The sequence below is a fragment of the Hylobates moloch genome, unplaced genomic scaffold (assembly GCF_009828535.3).
Source record: "Hylobates moloch isolate HMO894 unplaced genomic scaffold, HMol_V3 SCAFFOLD_21, whole genome shotgun sequence".
Taxonomy (NCBI): domain Eukaryota; kingdom Metazoa; phylum Chordata; class Mammalia; order Primates; family Hylobatidae; genus Hylobates; species Hylobates moloch.
Genome location: NW_026652296.1, coordinates 16,014,891 through 16,028,877, shown reverse-complemented (window position 1 = coordinate 16,028,877; position 13,987 = coordinate 16,014,891). Strand labels below are relative to the sequence as shown.

The window sequence follows — 13,987 nt, the reverse complement described above, 5'->3', positions numbered from 1 at the left end:
CGCAGGCTGGGCCGTGGCTACCCAGAGTCAGGGCCATGGAGCTTAGGAGACCTTGGGTCAGCTCTGCAAAGGGGGTGTTTACTGAATGCTTCCGGTATCTGCAGCCCCGCTGGGGTTCGGACAGGGGATCTGGAATAGGGCTTCGCAACTACAACAGGGCTAGGACCCTCTTGGGCTGGAAGGAGCTAGAGAGGCCCCTGCAAGCTGTCACAGGCTCTTGGTGCTGGCACTGGCTCAGGCTTTCACTCACACACACACACACACACACACACACACACACACACACACACACACGGACAGGCACCCCCTTGGTGGCCTTCACAGTTTCACCTTCAGGTAAATGGGCTCATCCTTTGGGCCATGAGGATGGGAAGTAAAGCAAGGAATGAAAAAGCTAGTGTGTGTGTGTGTGTGTGTGTGTGTGTGTGTGTGTGCATGCGCGTGCGTGTGCCTGTGTGTGCCTGGGAGTGACCTCATAGCTGCCGGAACATAAAGACTCACAGGTCCGCCTCCCAGGCTCAAAGCTGGCTCTGCAGGGGACATGAGAGGCACACCGAAGACCCACCTCCTGGCCTTCTCCCTCCTCTGCCTCCTCTCAAAGGTAAGGAGGCCCGGGCCCTGGAATGCACTGCTGACTCTTTGGGTGTGAAGGGGGTGGGGATGTAAAATCGCAGCCAAGGACCCCCTTGGCAGAATTCCTCCAGGGCCCCACATTGGGCACAGTCTGGCCACCATACCTAAGCAGGGCTTCTCTCCCTGGCACTCAGAGCTGCCTCCGGCCAGCCCTGCTGTGTGACCTCAGATACGTGCCTTGCCTTCTCTGGATCTCAGCATCTTCCCAGGTGAAGGGTATACAGTTTGTGAGGCCTCTGTGAAGACCATTCATGATCATTCATCAAACTTACCAGGCAAATTAAAGAGGACTTTAATGTATCCTCATTATGAATGGGGGCACTCAAGACATGACATGCTTGGCCTAACTCTGAACCAGCATTTGGATGGATGCCGAGCTGATTGGAAGGTTCATTCTGCAAGGGCATCAATGCCTTTGGACTCTTAGGTAGTGAGTGACCCGCCCGCCCTAGCTAGAGGGGGACAGGAGAGACACCTGTGGAGTGATGGCCTTATGCCTGAATGCTGCATAGGGCATTCACCAAAGAGCCTGTGGGACATTTACCTTGTCTAACATGCACAACAACCCCATAAGGAATTTTCAATTAAGTGAGGCTCAGAAAGGGTAAGCAACTTGCAACCCCAGTTTTCAGTCAAGTGAGGCTCAGAAAGGGTAAGCAATTTGCCCAAAGCCACACAGCAAAGAAAGGTCAGAGCAATAGAGGAGGGCCATGGTGGAGCCCAGAATGACATGGATGTAGGGGGAGAGGCACTCCAGTCTGTGCCTCCCCAAGCCCAAACTGGACCAAGGCCACAGCTGCTAAGCCTTGTCATCCCCTCGGCAAATGCTGAACTCCCACAGCCATGGAATCGGCCCCACCACAAGCCACGATCTCACTGTATTTTCACGCTTTGAGGAGCATGGGCAGGAGCTTCTCTCCCTCAGGCCCCAAGTCTTGGTGCCCGGGAAGCCTGAGAACCACGCTGGCATCCTGTCCTGCTGTTTGTTCTTCCAAAGGGGATGGGTAGGACACGATGCCAGTGTGGGTGACTTGGGTAGTTGGAATAGGGGACTTGGGGCTCTGGGAGGGAGAAGGGGCCCAGGATTATGAGAGAACAAAGTAAAGCTGTCCTAGACTTGCCATTAGGGTGAGACTTACGGGACCATTCTTCCCTGGTCCCAGGAAGCAGGGACTGCACAGAAACACAGGGACTTAGTCACCACGACATGGAAAGCCACAGCAACCCTCAGAGGGAGAACTCCAAGTCTTCCAGGCTGGCCGTTGGCTCCGGGGCTCCTGGCTGTGGACCGGGGCAGGAGGCAGACACCTGGACACAAGCAAAATCACATCGATCAAGGACTGGCCAGGACCTCATTTAATCTCCATCATCACTCAGAAACAGGTTGTCTCTACTCCAGTTTACAGAGGAGAAAACTGAGCTTCACCTCCACCTTCCAAAGCCGTTCGTCCATGTGTTCAGTCACGTAGCAAGTCACTGGCAGAACTTGAATCTCAACTCTTGCCCAAAAAACTCCATGCCCAGTGCTCCTGCCCCAGATATCATAAGCCTTGTCCCCCCCACCCCAGATATCACAGCAAGGCCCTGGGGAAACTGAGGCACAATGGGACAACTTGAGTTTGGGCCTTGGATATCAACTTGAACTTGGATGTCAATCCTGATTCTGTCTCTTACTGGCTGTGTTACTACACGCTTTGAGCTCCAGTTTTCTCATATTTAAAATGGGCATAATGATGGCACCTCACATTGGAGGGATAAATGAGACAACGGTACTTGGCACATGACGTACATATGGTATCACATGAGATAATTGTACACTAGAATAGTTGATATCATTAATAGCCTTTCCAGGGTATCGGGGCCTACAGAGTCCTGCCCCCTGACAAGCATGGCCAGTAGAGGGGTCCACAGTGGGAGCCAAGGTGCACAGCTGCTGGTCTATTTCCTGGCACTCCTGTTTTCAGATGGGAGGGACCTGAGAGTCACTTCTGACAGTCCTCTCTCCATTGCCCACAAGCTAAGGGAGCTGAACCTCTGACTTAGAAGAGAACCCAAAAGCCCAGACCGTTTCTATGCGAGTCACCTGTGGATTTATGAAAATGCAGATTGGGGCCGGGCGCAGTGGCTCATGCCTGTAATCCCAGCACTTTGGGAGGCCGAGGTGGGCGGATCATGAGGTCAGGAGTTTGAGACCAGCCTGGCCAGCATGGTGAAACCCCGTCTCTACTAAAACTACAAAAAATTAGCTGGGCATGGTGGTATGCACCTGTAATCCTAGCTACTTGGGAGGCTGAGGCAGAAGAATTGCTTGAACCTGGGAGGCGAAGGTTGCAGTGAGCCGAAATCGTGCCACTGCACTCCAGCCTAGGTGACAGAGCAAGACTCCATCTCAGAAAAAAAAAAAAAAAAAAAGAAAAAAGAAAAAGAAAATGCAGATTCGGATTTATTATATAAAAATTCAGCTTCGGATTTATAGAAGGGCTCCAGATGCTGCCTCTCTGACAAGCTCCCAGGTGACGCTGCTGCTGCTAGTTCAGATCACACCTTGAGGGGTGAGGCTAGGCCATCGTCTCTAGAATCTGAACAGCCTGCAGCGATGGGACCCACTCCCTTGTGAGGCAGCCAGACACCTAGCTCCGTGCATCCATCTGCTACTCAGTGCTGTCTCAGTGGGGGCCGTGATCGCCTCCTACTTTGTGGCCCCCACCAGAGGCTGGTCAGCCAGTTTGCAATGGCTCCTAGTGGCCAGCGTGGGAGTTGCTGGGAACTGAAAGCAGGTTTGCAGGATTGTGGGTGGGGGGGGGGCACTGGGTGGGGGCAGAGGGTGAGGCAGAGCAAAGGGGTCATTGCCTGCTTTGGGGCTGCACAGGAGATATAAGGTCATTAATTCCATCATTATAAACTGCAAGTCTCCCTTCCTCTAGATAAAACCCTCATCCCCTATGGATCCTACTAAACACAAACTTGGCCCCCCACAGATGGGGCCACTGGAAGCATCTTGAATTATACTTCCTTCTTGGTCCCCACCTTCAAATGGGCAGACAGGGAGCCCACGGCACCTGCTGTATGGTTTGGTTGTTTATCTGATGTGGGTGGCGAGGGGCAGGCCGGCCACATGGGCTGATACCCTGATCCTGTCACTGGGGAATGGGTCCCTGGCTTATGGACAGTCTACCCCCATCCCGTGTCCCTGAGTCCTCACTTGGGAAGCAGGACCTGGGACGCTCCCAGCCCTGAATCGAACACACTGACTTGTGGTAAGTCCCTGTCCCTCTCTGGAGCTCAGTTTTCCCATCTGTACCTGGCATGGGGAGGAGGTTAGACTGGGGCAGAGGTGCTGAAAACCTAGCTGAGCTTCAGAAGCCACTGGACAGCTTCTTAAAAATAAAGATTCCAGGTCCCTGATTGTGGGACTTCTGATTTTGTAAGCCCCAGAGTGGGTTGGGGGGTCTGTATTTTCCCAAGTCTCCTGGCTGATGTGACGCACATGCAGAGCTGGGAAACATGCTGAATGGATCGAAAGGCCAAAAACATCCATGATTTGGTTCGATTTATTCAGTGCTAAGATAAGTATCCATATGCTGGAAAATGTACCAGACCCTGCCATTGTCATCCCTGGCTTGTTGCTTTTGCCTTTCTGCAAGCTCCCAGAGGGCCGGGGCTGAGCCCTCTGCCATCATTAACAACAATGATCATCAAAGCTAAGTGCACTGAGCGCCTACTGCATGCCAGGCCCTGTGCTGAGGGTTTGCTGTGCAACATTTCATGTGCTCCTCAGAGCAATCCTCTGAGTTAGATACTTTGAGGAAACTGAGGCTCAGAGAGCTTAAGTAACTTCCTTGAGGTCGCTCAGCTAATAAGGGGCAGAATTAGAACTGGAAGTCTAGCCAGGTGCAGTGGCTCATGCCTATAATCCCAGCACTTTGGGAGGCCGAGGCGGGCGGATTGCCTGAGCTCGGGATTTCAAGACCAGCCTGGGTAACATGGTGAAACCCCATCTCTATTAAAAATACAAAAATTGCGAGGCATGATGGTGGGCGCCTGTAATCCCAGCTACTCGGGAGGCTGAGGCACGAGAGTCGCTTGAACCCAGGAGGTGGAGGTTGCAGTGAGGCTGGGATCGCGCCACTGCACTCCAGCCTGGGCAACAGAGTGAGACTCTGACTCCAAAAATAAAAATAAAAAATAAAGAAGTGGAACTCTAGTCCAGAGTCCTTGCCCATAACTACATGCCATACTGCCTCTTAGGGCATGTTGTGGGACTACTGGCCTTCGAGGCCAGGCCTGCATGTCTCTGAGGCTAAGGTGTGGACACCACGCTGTCCAGCCTGGCAGAGAAGTGGCTGGTTGTGAGGGTCTCACTGCCCACCTCGAAAGCCCGTGGCTGAGTGAGGTCTCTGTCTCTCCAGGTGTGTACCCAGCTGTGCCCGACACCATGTACCTGCCCCTGGCCACCTACCCGATGCCCACTGGGAGTACCCCTGGTGCTGGATGGCTGTGGCTGCTGCCGGGTATGTGCACGGCGGCTGGGGGAGCCCTGCGACCAACTCCACGTCTGCGACGCCAGCCAGGGCCTGGTCTGCCAGCCCGGGGCAGGACCCGGTGGCCGGGGGGCCCTGTGCCTCTGTAAGCAGGTTTGCAGGACTGAGGGGGGGTGGGGTGTGAGCGGGAGGTCAAGGCTGTGGTGTCCTGGATCAAAGTGCAGCCCTCCTCTCTCTACCTCCTTGGATGCTCACTTCAGGTACCCCGTCCATTCCAGCTGAACTTGGTGGCCCAAAGCCCACTCCCCACTCCCTCCTCTCCCTTCTTGGCCTCTGCTTAACCCATCTCACTACCCCAATAACCTTTCCCCATCCCTACCTGTCCAAATCATTGCCAACTTTCAAAGCCAAGTTCAAACAGCTTCTCCCCTGAGAAGCCCTCCCAGATTCTTCAAACCAGACGCCACCATTCCCTTCTCAGGATCCTTACAACACTTTGGGGAGAATAAAAGTGTAACCTCTTATTTAGGGCATAATATGTGTCCAGAACTGTGCTAAGCACTTACTACACAAGTCACATCATCCTCACAATAACCCTATGATGGGAAGTACTTTCAGACCCATTTTATGAATGAGGAAACTGAGGTTCACCAGCATTAAGGGACATGCTTCATGTCACACGGCATGGGACCAGATCCAACAGGCTCTAAGGAACACTTCATTCTGTCTTCTCCCAGAGTGGGGGCCCTCGGAGCACTGCTGGGATCCTGGGTTTGCCATGTATTCGGCAGTCACCCGAGCATGTGACATTCCTCACCACTCTTCTAGGCCTTGGTGTCCTCTGATGCTTTGGGGCAGGGCTTTGCAAGCTGGCTCCAGCGACTTGGTGCCAGAGAATTCGTTGTTTTGGGAGGGCTGTCCTGTGCATGGTAAGACTGCTAGCAGCATCCCTGAACTCCACCCACTGTATGCCAGGAGCACTCCCCATCCCCCAAGTCGTGACAGTCTGTCTTCAGACAGTGCCAAATTTCCCCAGGGGGCAAAATCTCCAGTTGGGAACCATCACTTTAGAGAAATGCAAAGAGGCAAGAGATTGTTCTTCTTTTTTCTTTTTTAATAATAAGCCTTGTAGAACAATTTACCTCTTTCATCTATGTGCATGTCACACTTTTATAAAAATAAGAATGAAAGAGAGAGAGAGAGAGAGAAGCTCATGAATCATTGACAATGAATTCATCTGTAGGAAAAGCCTTGTTAAAAAACAACAGGCCAGGCACAGTGGCTCATGCCTATAATCCTATCACTTTGGGAGACTGAGGCAGGATGACCACTTGAGCCCAGGAGTTCTAGGCCAGCCTTGTCAAAATAGTGAGATCCTCCCTCTATCAAAAAAAAAAAAAAAAAAAAAAAGAGTAATAACTCCATGTGAAACACTTTATTTACAAGTATTGTAAGGATAAGGAGGGTGATTTGTTACACAGACTGAGGGATGATTGCTTAGTAAAATGCATCTGAAGAACAATTGAGACAAGTAACACTTTGCTTACAAAGCTGTTATTTACATTTGCTGTGACACGTGTAAACAGCACCCACAGAGTTTATTTTACACTTGCACAGCCCTTACCATGTGTAAGACACTGAGGGTTTCACAAATATAAACTCATTTAATCTCACAACCACAGGAGGTAGGTACCCTTCTCTTATAAATGGAAAAAAGAGGTACAGAGAGGCTAAGCAACTTGCCCAAGGTCACACAGCTCATAAGCAGCAGAGCTGAGATCTGGACTCAGGGAGCTGGCTCCACGAGCTCCACTGCTCAACTGCCTGACATGCAGCAGTTGATTAGTACATAGGCTGTGATTGTTAATAACTTTATTAAGGGATTTTTCTTATTCCATCTTAATTCAGACTTCAAACACCTGCAGGCCAAAGGTGTACTTGGGTCCCTGGTCCTTCCTGCAACTTCCCACCTTGGTCTGTCAGCATGATGGGTGCTCAACAGTGTTTAATGATTTAAACTGAATTTAGAGGCCGGGAACTGGTGAACCCCAAAGAGTCCAGCTAAGACATCGCAAAGGCTCAGTCTAGGGGTTTGCAGGGAACACGCTGCCAAAAACCTCTCCTATCACTTACTCGTTGAACGCTCTTCTCTAAGGGCCAACTCTGAGCTGTGAGATGTGCTGCAGATTCACCATCATGGTAACAGCACATCCAATGCTGGGATCCTGATCTTCCGCCCCCCAGAACGGCCTCCCCAGTCTGTTGAGAGCACCTGCATCCTTCTCATGGCTCAGGCTCAAGACCTTGGAGTTGTTCTAGATGTCTCTCTCTCTCTCTCTCTTTTTCTTTTTTTTGAGATGGAGTCTCACTCTTTCACCCAGCTGGTGTGCAGTGGCTGGATCTCAGCTCACTGTAACCCCCATCTCTTGTGTTCAAGCGATTCTCATGCCTCAGCCTCCCGAGTAGCTGGGATTACAGATGCATACCACCATGCCTGGTTAATTTTTGTATTTTTAGTAGAGACGGAGTTTCGCCATGTTGGCCAGGCTGGTCTGGAACTCCTGACCTCAAGTGATCCACTCGCCTCGGCCTCCCTAAGTGCTGGGATTACAGGTATGAGCCACCACAACCGGCCTAGACATCTCTCTTTTCTCACCTCCCACATACCACCCACCAGCAAATTCATCATGGTATTTCCGGCATCTGACACTCCCATCCCTTCTGTGGCTACCACCCTGGTCTGAGCCTCGTCATCATTGGCCTGGATTTTGCAGTAGCCCCATAATCATCTCTCTCCCTCTGTCCTTGCCCCTGGTCTATTCACAAAGCAGCAGTCAGAGAGCTCCTGGGAAGTCGTAAGCCGGATCCCCTCCCTCTTCTGCCCCAAGCCTTCTGGTGTCTTTCCATCTCAGAGGAAAAGCCCAAGTCCCCACAGTGGCCTACGAGGCCCCACAGGATCCTGCTCATGCTTCCTCTCTGACCTCATCTCCTCCTGCTCTCTGCTCCAGCCACATTGGCCCCTTGCTGTTCCTTAAATACCCCAGGCACACTCCTGCCTCAGGGCCTTTGCACTGGCTGTTCCCTCTACCAGCATTATTTCTCAGCAAGGCCTTCACTGCTGGAGGATTAGATGAGCTAGGGGACTTACAGCATTTTGCCCCAAGCCTGGCACATAGCAGATGCTACATGGAAGCATAACCCACTCCCGTTTATTGAGCATCTGCTATGTGCCAGGCTTGGGGCAAAATGCTGTAAGTCCCCTAGCGCATCTAATCCCCCAGCAGCCCTGTGAGCTGGGTACCAAGGCTCAGAGGGGCAAAATAACTTGCCCCAGGCCCCACAAGTGGGAGCCAGAGTTGGAACCGAAGTATGTGTGGTTTTGATTCTGAAACCCCTGTGTGTGTACAGACCTACTGGAAGGTTTTCTCAGAAGATCTGGGAGAACCTGTTTGCTAATTAGTCCTTTCCCCAGACGTAGCTCAGTGGCCACCCAGGTCTCACACACACGCTGTTCCCCGTCTGCACTTCCTGAGCAGCTCACACGCTTCTCCAGCGCTCTTACTTCATTCTCTCTTGGAGGTGATGCCCTCACACCTGTCCCCCCTCCCCAAGCCCATGAGTTCCTCGAGACAGGAACTGTCCTCTTTCTGTCTAGGAGCACAGTGATTGGCACACAGGTGGGAAACAGTAAATACCTCTGGAATGATAAGGAGTAGGGCCATTTTATCAGGGTCTCTCATGTGCCAAGGCTTATGCCAGCTATTCACTTAAGGGGCACTCCTGCAGTGCTGTGTGTCGCATATAGGCTCTGAGCCCACCGGAGGGATGCGGAGACGCACACTGGCCGCCCCAGCCCTCAAGGAGTTCATGTCCAGTGGAGGAAGTGGCAATAACACCCCTATCTTGAGGGCTTCATTGAAAGAGTGTTCCCTGAGCACCTAGGCCATGCCTAGCACTGTGTGCTAGAGGGTACGGACGTGTCATCCCATGGAACCTGAAGGTACAATTACTGCGCTCATCATTGCTGTTGTTCAGGCCACTCAGAGAAGTTAAGTAACTTACTCAAAGACACACAGCCAGCAAATTAAGCCCTGACCTGACAGTGATGACTACAGCATAAGTGGAAAATGACTTTGTTGCATGAAATTTCAGTGTGTATAGAATACTTAAACGTTATTAATATATGGTAACTATACTAATGATAATAACAGAGTAGCTAGGACCTACGGAATGTCTCTTTTATGTTGTGATCATTACGCCTATCATTCCGAGTAGTCTCTACCACCCTGCAAAATAAGTACCATTATATCCCAGCTTGCAAATGTGGAAACTGAGGCAAGAAGAAGTGAAATCACTTGGCCCAGGTCCACAGCTAAGAAAGGGCAGAGTTTGGGGGGTCAGTCCAGGCCTGTCTTCTTGCAATCCCTGTGCGAGGATCCAGGGTGCCCCAGCAGGCTGGTGGAGGGCTGGGGAGAGGTGCATATCTTGGGCTGGAGCCCTGGGCAGGGCTCAGCTACTGTGAGGCCGCTGCCTCCGGCAGCGGGATCTGGGCAGCTCTGCAGAGAGGGCTGTGCCGCTTTGCGGGTCACCGATGGGGGTGCGGTTTCTCCTCCGCAGTGGCAGAGGACGACGGCAGCTGTGAGGTGAACGGCCGCCTGTATCGGGAGGGGGAGACCTTCCAGCCCCATTGCAGCATCCGCTGCCGCTGCGAGGACGGCGGCTTCACCTGCGTGCCGCTGTGCAGCGAGGACGTGCGGCTGCCCAGCTGGGACTGCCCCCACCCCAGGAGGGTCGAGGTCCCGGGCAAGTGCTGCCCTGAGTGGGTGTGCGGCCAAGGAGGGGGACTGGGGACCCAGCCCCTTCCAGCCCAAGGTGAGCGCAGCGGTGGTCCAGGTCAGGGGCAGGACTGCCTGGGGACGCCAAGGGCCACCTGGGGGGTGGGGTGGGGCGGGGCTTCCTGGGTACCAGGACCCAGGGACACATCAGAAGCTGGGAGGGGCGGAGGCTGAGAAGAGAGATAAGAAAGAGGAGTGGAGGGCCTGGCGCGGTGGTTGCCCCCTGTAATCCCAGCACGTTGGGAGGCCGAGGTGGGCGGATCACCTGAGGTTAGGAGTTCGAAACCAGCCTGGCTAACATGGGAAAACCCCGTCTCTACTAAAAATTCAAAAATTAGCCTAGCATGGTGGCACGCATCTGTAGTCCCAGCTACTTGGGAGGCTGAGGCAGGAGAATCGCTTGAACCCGGGAGGCAGAGGTTGCAGTGAGCCCAGATCACGCCACTGCACTCGAACCTGGCCGACAAGCGCGAAACTTCGTCTCAAAAAGAAGAAAAAAAGAAAGAGGAGTGGAGGGTCACCGTCCTTAAAACCGATAAACCAGGCCTCCCACTTTAAAACCGATAAACAAAAAGCCACCGCCTTTGATACGTGTACTTTAAAACCATAAACAATTAAAAATAAAAACTGGGTGACAGAGCGGGGAGAGGAAAGGTGGCTTAGGGTATGTGAACCAAATTCTCACATTTCAGAGATATAATAGAGCTAAGCTCTTAGAAGATATAATATTACTGTATTTATAATATATTGATACATGTTAATATAATATTAATTTATTATTATTTAGGCTTACTAAAAAAGGAACTCAAAACTGAACCAGGCAAGGTGGCTGCTCTGGAATGTGGGCCCGGGTAGGCTAGAGATGGAGAAAAGACAGTTACCTCCCACCGTTCCACTATAAATCTTCAATTTTAGAGATTTTTGTTGTTGCTGTGTTGCCTTTTGAAAACTATTATCACATGAATGTGACTTTTTAAAAAAGGCAACTGAAAAGAGGAGGATTGATTTCATAAATGCTGCTGCCACCCACAAGAGGTAGTCACGTGTTATGGGTCAGGTGCATGGCATCTGCACCAGCCCCACCACCCCCTTTTTGCTGTGTGACTCTGAGAAAGTTGCTTAACTTCTCTGTGTCTCAGTTTCTCCTGCTGTAAAATGGGGACAATAAGAGCATCCACTTCATAGCGTTGTGAGAACTACTTGAGTTTGTTCAAGTTAAGCAGCTGTAGCAGTGCCTGGCACATGGTACTGTATCAGAGGTAGCCGTTATTATTCCTGTGATGGAATATGATATATCCATTTAAATACATAGGAAAACATCAGTGAGTTCGCCTTATGGATAAAAGCAGGATAAGAAGGTGTATTTCCAACTCAAGCTCAACTAAGTGTGTCCTTATGCACGTATACAGGTATATCTACACATACACATGCATACACAGCACACACATGTCGGTAGAAATCAGGGTTTCTCAACCTCAGCACTAGTGACAATTGGGGCAAGTAATTATTTGTTGGGGTGGGGCTTTCCTGTGCACTGCGGGGTGCTTAGCAGCATCCCTGGCTTCTACTCACTAGATACCAGTAGCACTCCCCCAGTTGTGATGACCAAAACTGTCTCCAGATATTGCCAAACCTTTCCTGGGAGGCAAAATTACCCTAGTTGAGGACTACTTACCCTAGTGTAAGACTAGAAGGAAGGACACCAAAATATTCACAGAGGGAGACTTGGAGCAGAGAAAAAGCTAGACCGTGGTGAGCCTGCCATCTTGTTCCTGGCACAAGAATCCTGGAATCTTTAGCATCCTTGCCACCGGGCCAAAGCACCACTCCACTCAGGCTGGGCACCCCCTGCCTGTAAAATGCTGTTTATCCAAAGAGAAGAGAAAGCCGTGGTTCACTGAGGGACCATCGTGACACTCTGGTTGCCAAATAACTAATATTTATGGAAATCTTACAAGTACCAGGCACTGTGCTAGGCACTTCACACCCATTATTTTATTCAATGCCATCCACTGTTAGGAAATTTACATAACAAGAAACTGAGATGCAGAGAGGCTGAGCCATTTGACCAAGATTGCAGTGGCCGCTGGTGGGTGGGTTGATTGAGCTGCTGAGCCCTGGCTGCTCAGTGTTAACTCTTGTTCTTTCCCCTCTAGGACCCCAGTTTTCTGGCCTTGTCTCTTCCCTGCCCCCTGGTGTCCCCTGCCCAGAATGGAGCACGGCCTGGGGACCCTGTTCGACCACCTGTGGGCTGGGCATGGCCACCCGGGTGTCCAACCAGAACCGCTTCTGCCGACTGGAGACTCAGCGCCGCCTGTGCCTGTCCAGGCCCTGTCCGCCCTCCAGGGGTCGCAGTCCACAAAACAGTGCCTTCTAGACCCCAGCTGGGAATGGGGACATGGTGTCCACCATCCCCAGCAGGTGACCCTGTGCCTGGGCCCTGGGCTGATGGAAGATGGTCCGTGCCCAGGCCCTTGGCTGCAGGCAACACTTTAGCTTGGGTCCACCATGCAGGACACAAATATTAACACGCTGCCTGGTCTGTCTGGACCCCGAGATACAGCAGAGGTGCAAGATCTAGTCCCCTTTCCTCTAACTCACTGCCTAGGAGGCTGGCCAAGGTGTCCAGAGTCCTCTAGCCCACTCCCTGCCTACACACACAGCCTGTATCAAACATGCACACGGGCGAGCTTTCTCTCCAACTTCCCCTGGGCAAGAGATGGGACAAGCGTTCCCTTAATATTGAGGCTGCAGCAGGTGCTGGGCTGGACTGGCCATTTTTCTGGGGGTAGGATGAAGAGAAGGCACACAGAGATTCTGGATCTCCTGCTGCCTTTTCTGGAATTTGTAAAATCGTTCCTGAATACAAGCCTATGCGTGATCTTGTGTGTCAGGCCTGTGTTTTCTGAGAAAGCCCTCCCATTATCCGGGGCAGAATTCAGGGGTGGAGTTCTCTGTGAACCTCACAAGGTGAAATCACATGGTCTTAAAGAAAGCCAGAAGACAGGCCTTCAAGTGATCCATGAAACCCAATTCGTATTAATAATAATTAACTTTTTAATTAATTTATTTTTTTTAAGACGGAGTTTTGCTCTTGTTGCCCAGGCTGGAGCTGGAGTACAATAGCACAATCTCGACTCACTGCAGCCTCCCGGGTTCAAGTGATTCTCCTGCCTCAAGACTCCTGAGTTGCTGGGATTACAGGTGCATGCCACCATGCTTGGCTTTTTTTTTTTTTTTTTTTTTTAATATATTTTTAGCAGAGATGGGGTTTAGCCATGTTGGTCAGGCTGGTCTCGAACTCCTGACCTCAAGTGATCCGCCCACCTTGGCCTCCCAAAGTGCTGGGATCACAGGCGTGAGCTACTGCGCCCAGCCAATAATTAACATTTCTTGAGCGCCTACTATGTGCTAGGCACTAGCACTTTATACAGACCAGTGCTTCCCAGCGTTTTTGACCAGAGAAGAGCAGGGAGAATGAAAGCTGCCTCCCAGGGACTGGGGAGCATAGCCTGAAATCAACTAACCCAAGGGTGAAATTGTTCGAAGTCTCATGTTTTATTGTTTACAAACAAAACAAAACAAAAACAAAACACCCAACACCAAATACATAAATTTTACATTTTCCTCCATGGTCTACCTGTGTTTGTTTAAAAAGTAAAACTGTATTTCCATTAGGATCCAAGCAGGAAATTAGAAAACACTCTTGGTATTTAAACAGGGATTTCTTCTTATTAAACTAATTTTATTAAGGTATAATTTACGCTCAGTTAAATATACAGGTTTTAAGCGTATGGTTTAACGAGTCTTCATAAACGTACACTCTCATGTAACCAACTCCTCAATCAAGGTATAAAACATTTTCATCATCTGAGGGAGTTCCCTCTGGCTCCTTCCCAGTTATCCCTCTGCTCCCCAAGGCAACCACTGTTCTGATTTCTATCACCATAGATGAGCTTTCCTGTTCTTGAACTTCGCATTAATACAACCATACGGTAGGTGCTCTATAATGAATGACGTCTTTCACTCAACATAATA

At 50.9% G+C, this 13,987-nt stretch overlaps 2 protein-coding genes and 1 long non-coding RNA gene across 3 annotated transcripts in view; 2 read left to right on the top strand and 1 right to left on the bottom strand.

Annotated features, from left to right (window-relative positions):
• LOC131382222 (uncharacterized) overlaps window positions 1-13,987 on the bottom strand; it is a 34,796-nt gene that overhangs the window by 2,884 nt on the left and 17,925 nt on the right. Inside the window, exon 4 of the long non-coding RNA XR_009211510.1 lies at window positions 1,773-1,941. This is a non-coding gene — a long non-coding RNA (uncharacterized LOC131382222). The remainder of the gene's footprint in view (window positions 1-1,772; window positions 1,942-13,987) is intronic.
• On the top strand, window positions 486-12,830 carry CCN5 (cellular communication network factor 5). The gene is made up of 4 exons (XM_032143309.2): window positions 486-601; window positions 5,043-5,259; window positions 9,732-9,986; window positions 12,106-12,830. The coding sequence occupies exons 1-4, from the start codon at window positions 542-544 to the stop codon at window positions 12,324-12,326; spliced, it is 753 nt and encodes a 250-aa protein (XP_031999200.1). The 5' UTR covers window positions 486-541; the 3' UTR covers window positions 12,327-12,830.
• On the top strand, window positions 12,458-13,090 carry LOC116461411 (uncharacterized). Its single transcript, XM_032143106.2, has one exon. It carries the CDS (start codon window positions 12,458-12,460, stop codon window positions 13,073-13,075), a length of 618 nt encoding a protein of 205 aa, XP_031998997.2. The 3' UTR covers window positions 13,076-13,090.

Excerpts from the sequence above, each read along its gene's own strand:
- LOC116461411 (XM_032143106.2), top strand. The coding sequence starts at position 12,458 with ATGCAGGACACAAATATTAACACGCTGCCTGGTCTGTCTGGACCCCGA.
- CCN5 (XM_032143309.2), top strand. The coding sequence starts at position 542 with ATGAGAGGCACACCGAAGACCCACCTCCTGGCCTTCTCCCTCCTCTGC. Across the intron at positions 602-5,042 it reads TCCTCTGCCTCCTCTCAAAG|GTGTGTACCCAGCTGTGCCC; the intron begins GTAAGGAGGCCC and ends CTGTCTCTCCAG. Across the intron at positions 9,987-12,105 it reads CCAGCCCCTTCCAGCCCAAG|GACCCCAGTTTTCTGGCCTT; the intron begins GTGAGCGCAGCG and ends TTTCCCCTCTAG.